Source organism: Panthera tigris, chromosome C1 (genome assembly GCF_018350195.1).
Source record: "Panthera tigris isolate Pti1 chromosome C1, P.tigris_Pti1_mat1.1, whole genome shotgun sequence".
Lineage (NCBI taxonomy): Eukaryota > Metazoa > Chordata > Mammalia > Carnivora > Felidae > Panthera > Panthera tigris.
Genome location: NC_056667.1, coordinates 91,841,814 through 91,854,648, shown reverse-complemented (window position 1 = coordinate 91,854,648; position 12,835 = coordinate 91,841,814). Strand labels below are relative to the sequence as shown.

Genomic DNA, 12,835 nt, shown 5'->3' with positions numbered 1-12,835 from the left:
TAGAGGAAAGACCTGTATAAGGAAGATGCCAAAGCAAAGCAGGGAAATTATTTGACTGGTTACAGCTTAACCAATTACCTTATTTGGGAAAGCCTAGAGATCTGTTTGCCCTTGGACATTCTTAGGTTTCCATGTTTTAACCTTGAGACACTTAGAGGTTTAGGTTTGCTTATGTAGGGCTGCCAAGGCACTAGAGTCATCTCAGTCTAACGGCCTCCTTGTTTAATTAACTTAAAAATACCCAGAAGTGGAATTCACTTATTAACTTGTAAGGTTCTGTTTAAAAAAAATTTTTTTTAATGTTTATTTATTTTTGAGAGAGAGACAGAGACAGAGTGTGAACAGGGGAGGGGCAGAGACGGAAGGAGACACAGAATGGAAGCAGACTCCAGGCTCCAAACCATCTGCACAGAGCCCGGGGCGGGGGGTGGAGGGGGGGGGTGGGTTGCGGCAGGCAGGCTCCAACTCATGAGCTGTGAGATCATGACCTGTGCAGGAGTCAGCCGCCCAACCGACTGAGCCACCAGGAGCCCCTGTATGGTTCTGTTTAAATTATACATTGTGTAATAAGGAATATGCTCCTCTAATGAAGACAGTCTGTTCACATTGCAGTTTTAACCCCAGGACAATAGGAACCTCTCAAACAGTGAAGCTTGAGTTATATGCTTTTTACTATGAGACTAGACCCTCAAAACACCAAAAACAAAGCTTGTGTAATCTAACCTTGTGATATTCCAACACCTTTAGCACCGTCCTTTGCATATTGTAGGTGTTGTTTGAAAGTACAGTTCTAATATATAATTTATGATATATCCGGGGATTATTAATTCATTGGTAAACACCAGCTTTTGAGTCTTTTAAATGGAGAAAAAAAAATTTTTCCCAAAGCCGGCGGCTTCGCATCTCTCCCCTCCGCCTCCTTAAACCCTTCCATCACATACAATAAAGAAATAACCGATTATAAAGTGTCAGGTTAAATGTCTGGCAGGAGAAGGACAGGATACAGTAACTTTTCTAGGAGATCATACAGTTGCATCCCCAGCATGCGTAAATTACCAGTTGGAGGTTTGGGGGCTGAAAGAACGTTCTTCTGGGCTTAGATGTTATTGGGCCAACTTTACTCAGCCCAGCGTCCTCTCCAGGCCCCTGGGGATTGTTCTGAGGATCGGAGAGGCGGCTGAATCGGACACAAGCCGCTGGCCGGCTCGCGCTCCGCCTGGCCGCTCACCTTGCTGCCTTCCGCTGCCGGGGACCGTTTTCTGTTCTTTGCTGCGAACGGGGAGAGCCAGGAACCCAACAGCCGCCGGAGCCCGCCGCCCCGCTCGCGGCCCGCAGACGCGCCTGGGGCGCCGCCGCCTCGACTCAACAGTCTCGGCTCCTGGAGGGCCGGGGCTGGTCGAGGTCGCGCGCCAGTGCGGGGCGTGGCGGTAACAGTGGTCTCTACAGAGGTTCCGAGGGAAGGCTAGAAAATGGCCTCGGGACATGCGCTACAGCGGCCGTTAAGAGACGCAAAACCAACGCTTTGGAACCTGGAGCCCGGAGAGGAACAGGGCAGGGCGCGGAGCCCGCGAGCGCCACCTACCCTGAAGATTAGGGAGTACCGCGGAAGAGCCGGCGGCGCAGGTGTGGGCGGTGCAGGTGTGGCTCCGGCGGGCAACGCCCCGCGGCGAGGCGGTGCTAGCGGAGGCTCGGGGGCGGGGCCCGAAGTTAAATAAATACAGTGGCGGCGCGGCGGACCCACTCTGTTTTCTGCGCTTTGCTTTGCTGCGGTGGTCGAACTCCTTACGCGGAGGTAGGATGTAGGGGGTATCGTGCCCTATGCAGACTTTGGCATTGGGTCGCTTGGGGTTGGGGGTGGCTTGAGATAGGACTTAGTGAATAACTGAAAAGTGAGGTGATTGACATGCTTACGTTTTAGGCTGAGAACCATAATTTAGTTTCAAGTCCATCTAAATTGGATAGATGTTGATGTGTTTAGTTTATCAATTACTTGGGACATCCCCCCCCCCCCCGCCCCAGTTTGATTTTGGTCATGTGTGAGCAAGTGCTTGAAAGAAATTCAGGGGAGAGGGGTGCCTGGCTGGCTCTGTTGGTGGAGCATGGGACTCTTGATCTTAGGGTCCGGAGTTCAAGTCCCATACTGGTTGTGGAACCTACCTAAAAAATTTGAAGTTGAGGGCTTTAATGAAATAGTCACAACTGATAGGATTGTTCAGTTTGTATCAACTTTAACAGGAACTGGGAAGAATGTGTGTTACTGCATTTAGCCAGAATTGCCCTAGTGAAGTCACTTGGGCTTTCTGTGCTTGTTTCTTACCCGAAACCATACTCAGTAAATTCTGTGGATTAAATGGTAATATGTAAAGAGAAGGGAGGAAGCCTGCTTTCTCCCTTTCCTTGCCTTTTTTTTAAAACTTAGATTATTTTTTTTAAACATGTTTATTTTTGAGAGAGACAGGATGTGAATGGGGGAAGGGCAGAGAGAGAGGGAGACACAGAATCTGAAGCAGGCTCCAGGCTCTGAACTGTCAGCACAGAGCCCAATGCCGGGCTTGAACTCAAAAACCACAAGATCATGACCTGAGCTGAAGTCAGACGCTTAACTGACTGAGCCACCCAGGCACCCCACTCCCTGTCCTTGTCGATTAATACAGTTCTTTCTTGTCCAGGCTCCTCTTTATGAGAACTAATATTTTGTGTTTACAGAAGAGTTATTGCTGATTCATAGAACTTGAAGGAGAAATCTGCTTTTTGTCTCAACGAAGCTTCAAACTTGGAAACAAAATGGAAAAAAACAGCATGGAAGAGGTAATGCTGCTTTTCTCAACCTACTTGTATGAGTTATCTCCCTGAGAGGTATTGTGAGGTAGTTAGAAGTAAAATCCATCAGATTTAGTCCCTAACATTTCCCAGGGTGTTGGTTGGGATTGAATAAGAATCTACATAGATGAAATTTCACATTGGTGTATCTGAAGTGGAATAATTTCTGGTTGTTAAATTAAAATCTACATTAGACACATCTTTAAAAAATGTATATTTTTGAGAGCTACTGGGAGAGAGGCAGAGGGAGGGAGACAGAATCCAGAGCAGGTTCCTCTCAGTGCAGAGCCCGATGAATTGAGGCATTTTTTTTGTCTGAAGAAATTTGATTTTGGCCACGTGTAAGCAAGTGATTGAAAGCAATTTGGGGGTGCCTGGCTGGCTTAGTCGGTAGAACATGCCACCCTTGATCTCAGGACTGTGAGCTCAAACCGCACATTGGGCTCTGTGCTGGGCGTGAAGCCTACTTCAAAAATGTTTGCATTTATTCTGGATTAATCCAGATATTATGATTAATCATTCCTCATGTTAAAGAAATTCTGACACTTGTAGAAGTGATTAACACAACTCAATGAAAAAGGAAGGCTTTTCAAGGACTGAAATAAACATGACAGTAGGTAGGGAAGGTGGATTTGGGTTTAACTCCTATATTCAACAGTTTGTGATTTATAGCCTATGGGATTTATAGTCTATGAAGACCACAAGGGTGTCAGGGTCTTGCTAAGATTTAACAGGAATCGGGATTAAGGCAGCCCAGGGGGATCAGATTACAAAAGTGGTGGTGAGGAATTTGATCTGATAAGAGTTTAATGAGCTATTTAGGGTAGGGAATTTTTGTCTCAATTGACTTAGTAAAAACTGGGCTAATAAGCAAAGACTAGTCAAGACCTAGTTAGAAGAGGTTTTAAGGAGCCTGACTTCAGTTGGGTCAAGAAGTCTTTGTCAGTCTCCTGTCTCCAGTCTTGGCAGTTCACTCCGCTATAGGTCCCTTGTGGCTAGGAGACTTTATTGTTATTAAATGCATTCATTAGGAATTTTGCTTTCGGCAGACTAAACTCTAGGAAAGCATAAAGCCAGATTCTCAAAAAATAGAAGGCTTAGATGAACTGGAGAGGAAATGCAGTATCACATAGTGGTTGAAAGGCCAAGGTATTCTACAAAGTGGGGAAATTAAGCTGGTTTTTCCTCGTGGAGTTCCTGAAGTTGGGCATGATTGAGAACACTTTTTTTTTTGTTTAAAGTTTCAGCGCAGCACTGTTCCACGCAAGAACGTGATCGAGTTCAGACCTCCATTATACAAACAAAGATACTTCTTTGTTAAAGATATAGTCAATCAATATAAACCAAAGAAGGTAGGTATTTTTCCTTTATTTTAAAATAAAAGTTTATCTATTTTGGGGTGCCTGAGTGGCTTAGTCATTTGGGTATCTGACTCTTGATTTCAGCTTAGGTCATGATCTCATGGTTTGTGAGTTCAAGCCCCACATCAGGTTCTGTGCTGACTTGTGGAGCCTGCTTGGAATTCTTTCTCTCCCTCTCTTTGCTCCTCCCCTGCTCGCCCTCTATCTTTCTCTCAAAATAAACATTAAAAAATCTATTTTGAAAAGAGTGCGAGTGGGGGAAGGGCAGAGAATCCCAAGCACACTTTGTGCTGGAAGATCATGACTTGAGCCACCTAGGCACCCCAGTATTTCTCTTTTCAAACACTGAAGAGGGTCTTATGAAATGTGTAGTCAAAAAATAGGAAAAAACTTAAGGATTTAGCAAGTGTGTTTAGAATATTCAAAGATTTGTTACAAGGGAAGGAAAGGGATTAGGGCAATAGGGAGAACCCTGACTGTAAGATCAACCGGTATCCCAGTAGTTGGGAAAAAAGGTTTTTGTATAAAAACTGGGTGTGGGGAAGTGGGATAAAAGGGTGGGTACAATTTAATTCCCCTGAGGCTATCCTGTTTTCTAGGAGGGAATCCTTGAGTAGAGGCTGCCTTCAAGTTAAGGCGTGTGTGGGAAGAAGAGCTTTAGCTAGTTGGGCTAACAAGAAATTGGGTATACTATAGAAGCACAGTTTAAAGCTGCTAAGACTGTAATTTGCTCTCTGGGATTAGGTTTTTTAAGTGCTTGCTATGTAACCCTTCTCCCCCATAGGTGTGCCTGCTTCAGAAAAGAAAATTACTGATTGCGGCCAGGGCACAACATTGTGGTTTACCTAAAACATTGAAGGAAATGATTTTGCAGTCAAACACATTTGAGGACTGAGTATAGGTTGAATATGCCTTATTTTTTAAAGTTTATATTGAGAGAGGTGCCTGGAGGCTCAATAGGATAAGCATCTGACTCTTGATTTCAGCTCAGGTCATGATCTCACAAGGTTCCTGAGTTTGAGCCCCATACCAGGCTCTGTGCTGACGGCATAGAGCCTGCTTGGGATTCTCTCTCCCTCTTTCTGCAGATCCCCTGCTCACATGCTCTCTCACCCTCAAGCGTTAGAAAAAAAGTATTTTGAGAGTGAGCAGGGGAGGGGCAGGAGAGGGAGAGTCTGAGTGGGGTAGAGGCTGAGAGAGGGAGAGAATCCCAAGCAATCTCTCCATTGTCAGCACAGAGTCTGCCACCCAGGCTCCCCTAAATGGGCCTTTATTACTAAAGTATAGTTGTATTCCCCTTTTCCAGAGGAGAATTAGTGGCTTTTTGTATTTAATAAATTTAATAAATTTAATATTTAAAAAACATATTTTTAACTTAATTTTTGAGAGAGTCCTGGAGAGCGGGAGAGGCCCAGGAGACAGGATCCAAAGCAGGCTCTGTGCAGTGAGCACAGAGCCTGATGCTGGGCTCAAGAATTCAACTGTGACTGAGCCACCCAGGCACCCCCTTAGTGGTTTTTTTGAAAGCATCCTGGTAACTGCTGTAATGGAGAGTTTATGTAATCTTCGTTTTCTAACGGGATGAATTTTGAGGTAAACTTTAGTCTGTTTTTTAAACCCTTTGGAAACCTTTTTGTGCATTTTAAGATATATGGAATCTTTCCTGAGTATCCAGAAATAGTTCAAATCCCCAGATATCCCCTTTAGACTGGATTAGAGCCAATTAGCTACACTAGAAACTGATTTGGGGTATCTTTGGTATTGGGTACCTTTAAATGTCATTAAATTTTTATCTTAATTTCCTTTTCCTAAATTGGCAATCAGAAATTTAGGTGATACAGCTGTGGTAAATGAAGACTTTAGGGCATGATTAAAAAATCCATTTAAGAGTACATAACATTCACAATAAGGGGAATAGGTTAACAAGACTGTGGATAAATTATAAAGCACTGGTAAAGATCAGGCTCTGTCCTGATGTTTGTAGGCACCCTTTTTGTGTGTTAATTATGAAGCTCAGAGGTATAAAGTTTGTATAGGGTACCTGCTTGCCATGTGTGCTGTCTCTGTGCCAGGCCCCCTAGGATGCTCTTGGTACTCAACCTGAATTAGAATTTACTTGTAACAATCCACAAATCTGCCTCACCGCCAACCCATCTAATATCTCAGATTAATTTCCTTTTTGTGTACCTTTTTTCTACCAAAAAGATCTTGGCATAGTGGTTTATTATATTGTAATTTATTTCTAATACCCAGTTTCCTATAAAGGCTTTGGTCATATTTGACTTCTGGCTATGTCTTCAATGTTCTGTTTCATCTGTAGGTTGCAGACTTGGGGTGTGGTAACGCCACACTCTTATGCATGCTGAAATTCCATAGTTGTGTTCAAGAACTTGTTGGAGTAGATCTCCTCATGGATCGTCTGTTAGATTGGAACAGGTAATTCAAGTGGCAAAATCTTAAATTTCTTTCTTTTTTTAAAAAGTTTATTTTATTTTGAGAGAGTGGGAGTTGGGGAGGGGAAGAGGGGGAGAGGGTCCCGGGCAGGCTCTGAACTGTGTGGAGTCCCACATGGAGCTTGAACTCACAAACTGAGATCATGACCTGAGCCGAAACCAAGGGTGGGACGCTTTACCCAGCCTCCCATGTGCCCCTAAATCTAATTTCTTTAATGCTGGACCCCAAGGCAACTCATTACAGAGGATTTAAGTTGCCCCAGGTCTTTTAATTTAATTCAAGGCAGAGCAGCTCTTTGGTCTCTCTCTTGTACACATTTTTTCAGGAATGTTTTTCCTCTACAGAACAAAAATTTGAAATCACTGATCCAAAGGGAGTGGGAAGACCAAAAATATTGAGCAACAACAATATTCAAAATCTTGTTCTCATTGGCCAATTTTGAGAGGAAGTTACCCCTATGCTTAATGCATCAAGTCATGGAAAACTGATATAGGGAGATAATCATCAAAAGATCAGATTTATAGCTGGTGAGATAATTCTAAATTAGAGTGTTCAAATGTTCCTTCTATATTTTTGCAGTGATAAGTTGTCTCCATCAATAGGGGATCATTTAGGTCCTAGGGACCTAGATTTGAGTATTGTCTTGTATCGTGGCTCTGCTGTAGAGAAAGACTCCCGCTTGCTTGGATTTGACTTGATAACATGTATTGAATTGTAAGTATTCTTACTGTGTTGAAGTTATTAGAAAAATGTGAATTAATCTCCGTAAATTAGTGTCCTAACTAGATTTAAGTCCTCTTAATTCAGATTTGTAAAGTATATGCTTGACAGTTTGGACTGGCTTTTTACTAGCATGTTTTGGGGCTTTAATTCAGAAATTTCAAATTTACAGGTAAGCTGCAAGCAGTGCCAGGATCACCCTTTATGCAGATTCACCTATCAATTTTCTCCCCTACCCTTTTCTGAATTAATTAAGGGTAGGTTTTACCCATCATAGCCTTTTGCCGCAAATTCAGAATGTATTTAAAAGCAGGGGTGTTAAATAACGAGTCCCCCCTCACTTCACTTTTAATAAGAATACTCATGTTTTGGCTCTTGGTGATTATGCCTTCCTGGAATACTGTAGAACGGTATTTGGGTCCTTCTCTGGGCTTCCATTCACAGAGGCCCAACGTCCATTTGTCTCCCCAGTGATGCTAATTTTGATAACTCCCCCAGTCAAGGTATATGTTCCTACTGGCTGCCTGTATTAGCAGTTGATCTTGTCCTTGGGTGTGGGTAGACAACTCTACTGGGATCTGTTGCTGAAGCCCACAACTTATTTAAGACATTCTGGTCTTATGGCCCTGCAGGGCTCCTGGGGAGCTTGCCAGTCTTCCCTTGCATGCTTGAATCCATTGTTCATTGTTGGTGCTGCAGACTTCACATGTAGTCTCTGGCACTTGGCTATTCATCCTGGTGTCTGGGTTTGTCTGTTTTCTCATTACACATTCACTGTCCTGGTTGGTCTACCACAGAAGTGGTTGTCTTTGCGTCCTGCCAGGGAGTGGGCAACATGGCTGATGGGCAGAGTGAGAATATATGAATAGTTGATTTTTAGGTCATGTAAGTACTATTATATATTCAGAGAGGGGATAAATCAGTGTAGAGATAGAAAGTGTTTGCTAAATCAACTAGGAAAATAATTGCAAGAGAACTTCATTCTGTCATTCCCATTAACCATTTCAGAATAGAACATTTGGATTCAGAAGATCTGGCCAAGTTTCCCGAAGTTGTATTTGGGTACTTTTCTCCAGGCATGGTTGTCATCAGCACACCAAACTCAGATTTCAATCCCCTGTTTCCAGCATCAACCTTTAGAAATTCAGATCACAAGTTTGAGTGGAACCAAACGCAGTTTCAACACTGGTGAGTTCATAAAGTGCTTCTTTGTTTTTTTGGGGGGTGGGGGATCCCACAGGAGTTTAAAGTACTATGAAGTCAATCTTGACCCCTATACATTACTGAAATTATTTTATCATAATAAAATTCCCAGGATGCAGCTTAGCAATTAATAAGATCCTAAAGGGACCAGCATATTTTGGCAAAATAAATGGGGGAGTTTATTTTTTATGTCCCACAGGCAAGCGTGGAAAAATGGGGTGCACCAGGTGCTTTTTTATATGAGAACATTAGGAGTATCTGTGTGGAGGAAACAGAACAGGGTGTGGGGAGGTGAAGATGTGCTTCATGCCCTTCATGTGCAGGGGTGTTTCCTCCCAGGAGCTTGAAGGGTGGTCATGTTTCTGGCATTAACTGCAAACCCTAACAGGTGTTGGGACTGTAGTCATCATGGTCTTATTTACTCCTAAATTCTCCGTAACTTTCCCTTTCTCTCATTGTGATCACTTGGAAACTGACACTCATTATCCTAAAGCACCTCAGAAGTAAGCAAAACCTGTGATTTGGCACTATCTGGTGCTGTAAGAATTTGCAACGAAAGTATTTTAGTTGTATTTACGCTCTATTCTAGTGGAGGTTCTTTAACAGAACCTCTAAGTTTCAGAAGATGGTTTCTTGTGATTTCAGGGCTTCAAATGTGGCAAAACTCTATAGTTACACTGTAGAGTTTACTGGTGTGGGTGCTCCACCACCATGGGCTAAGCATGTTGGATACTGTACCCAGATAGGGATCTTCAAGAAAAAGCAACCGGATCCTGGCAGCTGGATCCTGGCAAAACCAACTGGATCCCGCGTTTCAGAGCCAGAGGAACATGCTTATCAAGTTGTGAGTATTCTTTGTGAGGTAGCTACTGGGGCAAAAAGCACATAGATTAGGATGGTTAATTATAGTGGGTACAGAGTCCCCACTGTAGAGATAAGTGTAAATGACCTTATTTTGAGATTGACCCTAGGAAGATCCTTCATGCTCACAAATGGTGTCAGAGTTGGTCTACTGCAGTCCAGCAGACCACCTGGCCTTTTTCCGTATCTCAATGTGCACCACAGAGAAAGACCTGGAATCCTAGAAAGCTTCCAAGTGGTTGGGCCAGCTACCCCCCATTGTAATCTGTCAGGATCAGCAGCAGGAAAGAGGAATGCCAGCAGACTTCCTCCACAGCGTGGCTCCGGAAATGACTGTTGGCAGCTGAGCCTCTAAGCTTAAGCTTCTTAGACCCTTTTGGTTGGGTTCAGGAGGAATGGTGAAGAATAAACAACACATTTCCCTTTTTAAAAAATTTTTTTTTAACGTTTATTTATTTTTGAGACAGAGACAGAGCGTGAACAGGGGAGGGGATAGAGAGAGAGGGAGACACAGAATCTGAAACAGGCTCCAGGCTCTGAGCTGTCAGCACAGAGCCCGACGCGGGGCTCGAACTCACGGACCACGAGATCATGACCTGAGCCGAAGTCAGCCGCTCAACCAACTGAGCCACCCAGGCGCCCCAACACATTTCCCTTTTAACAATTTTTCTTTGCCTTTTTCCCTCTAATATCAAGTATAGGAACATTGGGCTAGTGTGAATTTGTGAATAGTGTGACTTGGTGGTGGCTTTTGTGACTTTGATCTTGATAATTAGAATTTTTAAAAGCAGATCAGATAATGTCTGTCAGTAGTTTGATTCCCATTATACTGTGGCATTTTGATTTGCCTTCAGGTTTTTACAGCCTCATTCCCGAGTTTACAGCAAAAACACTTCCTCCTGTTTGTATTGTGTACGGAGGTGTTAAAAGAAGTCGAAGCCATAAGACAGAAGTATGTCTGGATTATGAAGAGAAAGGAATCCAGTGAACCCGAGTCAGAAGAAGACACTGACAGTGGCTTGGTCAGACGGCCCGGATTATTCCTCACCGATGCCCAAGTAGCCCAAATAGAGAAGTCCCCCAAACCCTACTCTGTGGGAAAGAGGTTTTATGTACCCCTGAAAAGACTTATTGGTTATCCGAAGGTGAACCGCTTGGTTGCTGATGTGTCCACGCTGAGAACACTCCTTGCTGAAGGAATTCCAATGCGACTGAACAGAGCTCATACTTCAGTGCAGATCGACTTGGACCCTTACGATTACCCTCACGATTACCGTTAGTGAGCGGGAGCTATCTTTATGTCCTAAAATTCATGATTTTAAGGATAGTTAGGCTCATTTAGAAAATTACAGTCATAACATAGGTAGCTTAATTTTGATATTAACCTCGTTACGTGTTTTTTTTAAATGCTTTTTCGGGTGGATGGTGTAAGTTCACAGTGTGCGTGTTCAGGTTTTTTTGTTAGACCCATGTTGATGTGACATTAAAATTTTTAAAAATAAATGGAGTTATCAATGTTTAAAGCTTTTCCCAGGGAATAAGAGTAACTTTAAAATCTTCTTAGGATTCCCTACCTCCTTTGGGCTAAATTCTGACCTGTAATACTTAGATAAAACACAAGACAGGGTGGGGGGGTGGGGAGGGGAGTGGGTGTTTGAAGGGAAGAGAAGCCTCAGAAGCCCTGTCCAGTTTTAGAGCATCATCCTCTTCGGGTAGTTTTCTGGTTACAATTGGGGTAGTGGTCTCCATTGGGAGAGAAATAGAGTTTCACACAATGGGGAGAACTGGTCTAAATGAGACACTACTTTCTGAAGTATAGGGAGGGGTGTAGGGTGTAAGTTGCCCACACAGGGCAGCTCTATCACCAAAGGGACTTAATTCATCCACTTTCCTGTTCTGATGCCCCTTGGGATGTTTTAGCTTCCACTTGCATATTCCTAGTCAGGAGAAAAAGGAAAAGGGACAAAGAGCATGTGCCAGCTTTGGGTAAAGTTCTACACTGTTAGGCTCTTGTTGAGCGGATTGAAGTCCTCCTTACCACCTGGGGAAGCTGGGAGGTGTAGTCTGATATTCTGGGAGGGCGTATGCCCACTTGACACTCCTGTGAAGGGACAAGGACAGAAAGGACATTGTGGCAACTGCCACAACGGGCATATCTTCAACTAACCTGGGAGAGACTGGCTGTGCAGTGTTGGTGCTGGGAATGGCGTGCTGGGGCAGATTTTTGAAGCCTTTTTGAAGGGTTAATAAGTAGATGGAAAGTAGATTTGGTGAAGGCAGGGAGGGAAAGAAGGGATTCTGGAAGAGAATCTGATCACTGTAACCACTCCTATTTTTTTTTAATTAAAACACTTAAAAAAAAATTATTCGGAGAGAGAATCCCAAGGAGGCTCCATACCATGGGTCTTGAACTCACAATACTGTGAAATGGTGACCCGAGCCGAAATTGGGTCAGACACCCAACTGAGCCCCACCCCCCAGGCATCTGGTGATCACCGTAACCACTGTTAACCAGTTGTTCTTAAATATAGACTGCTTCATCAGTCCCCTACCCCCCTTTTTTTCTTACTGATTTTTCCCTCTTGAATGCATAGGACCAATAGATTTACCTTTGCTGCCCTCCCCTACCCACACAAAAGGCCCTGTCTGTCCTCCCCTTTCTAGGCCTCTGCCTGACTTTCACCCTAGGGTTTCCTTCTCATCTGTGTTAGAGCCAACATCTTAACCCCAAGGCCAACGCTTTATCCTGTTGTCCTCCAGGCTAATTGATCACTGTTCAAGCTTCATCACCTGAAAACTCATGGCTGCTATGGGTGATGGAGCTACAGTCTTCCCAGGGCTCCCCCATGTCTTGGTAACAGCAGCACCTACATTCTTCATGAAATTGGTCTTTACCTTCTATTTTGATAGAGGCCTTTCTCTGCACATGGAAAGCTTCTGTTAATGCTCTAAGCCAGGGGTCAGCAGATGTTCTTGCAGGGACAGCAAATCTTTGCAACCTTGCAACTACTGAGCTCTCCGGGAGTTGAAGTGGAATAGCAGCCAGACATAATATGCAAACAAGTGCATGTGGTGTTCCACTGAAATACTTACTAAAAAGGCAGCTGCTTGATGTTGCCAATAGTTTGCAGTTTTTTCTTTTTGTTTTTTAAAACAAAGCTATCTACTCCAACCTTCTGCAGCACAGAAATGAGATCTCTCTAAAGGGACAAAACCAAGTAGAGACCTGCTTTCGTACTGCTGTAAAAGCAGCCAAAGTCAGGTTTGCTAAGGGAATTTTTGGCCCACTTGTGTGTATGCCAGGAGCAATTAACTGCTTCACAGAGTTCTTGTAAGCACTAAGAAGACTGCGCCTGGCCCAGAGAAATGTTCCTTTATAAGGCAGCTGTGTTAATCTTAGGGATGTTAGGTAACTT

General features: G+C 43.6%; 1 protein-coding gene across 1 annotated transcript; it reads left to right on the top strand.

Annotated features, from left to right (window-relative positions):
* Positions 1 to 1,487: 1,487 nt before the first annotated feature.
* On the top strand, positions 1,488 to 10,922 carry HENMT1 (HEN methyltransferase 1). The gene is made up of 8 exons (XM_007090053.3): positions 1,488 to 1,792; positions 2,707 to 2,808; positions 4,062 to 4,172; positions 6,502 to 6,617; positions 7,215 to 7,349; positions 8,364 to 8,543; positions 9,204 to 9,402; positions 10,274 to 10,922. The coding sequence occupies exons 2-8, from the start codon at positions 2,785 to 2,787 to the stop codon at positions 10,697 to 10,699; spliced, it is 1,191 nt and encodes a 396-aa protein (XP_007090115.1). The 5' UTR covers positions 1,488 to 1,792; positions 2,707 to 2,784; the 3' UTR covers positions 10,700 to 10,922.
* Positions 10,923 to 12,835: the final 1,913 nt, after the last annotated feature.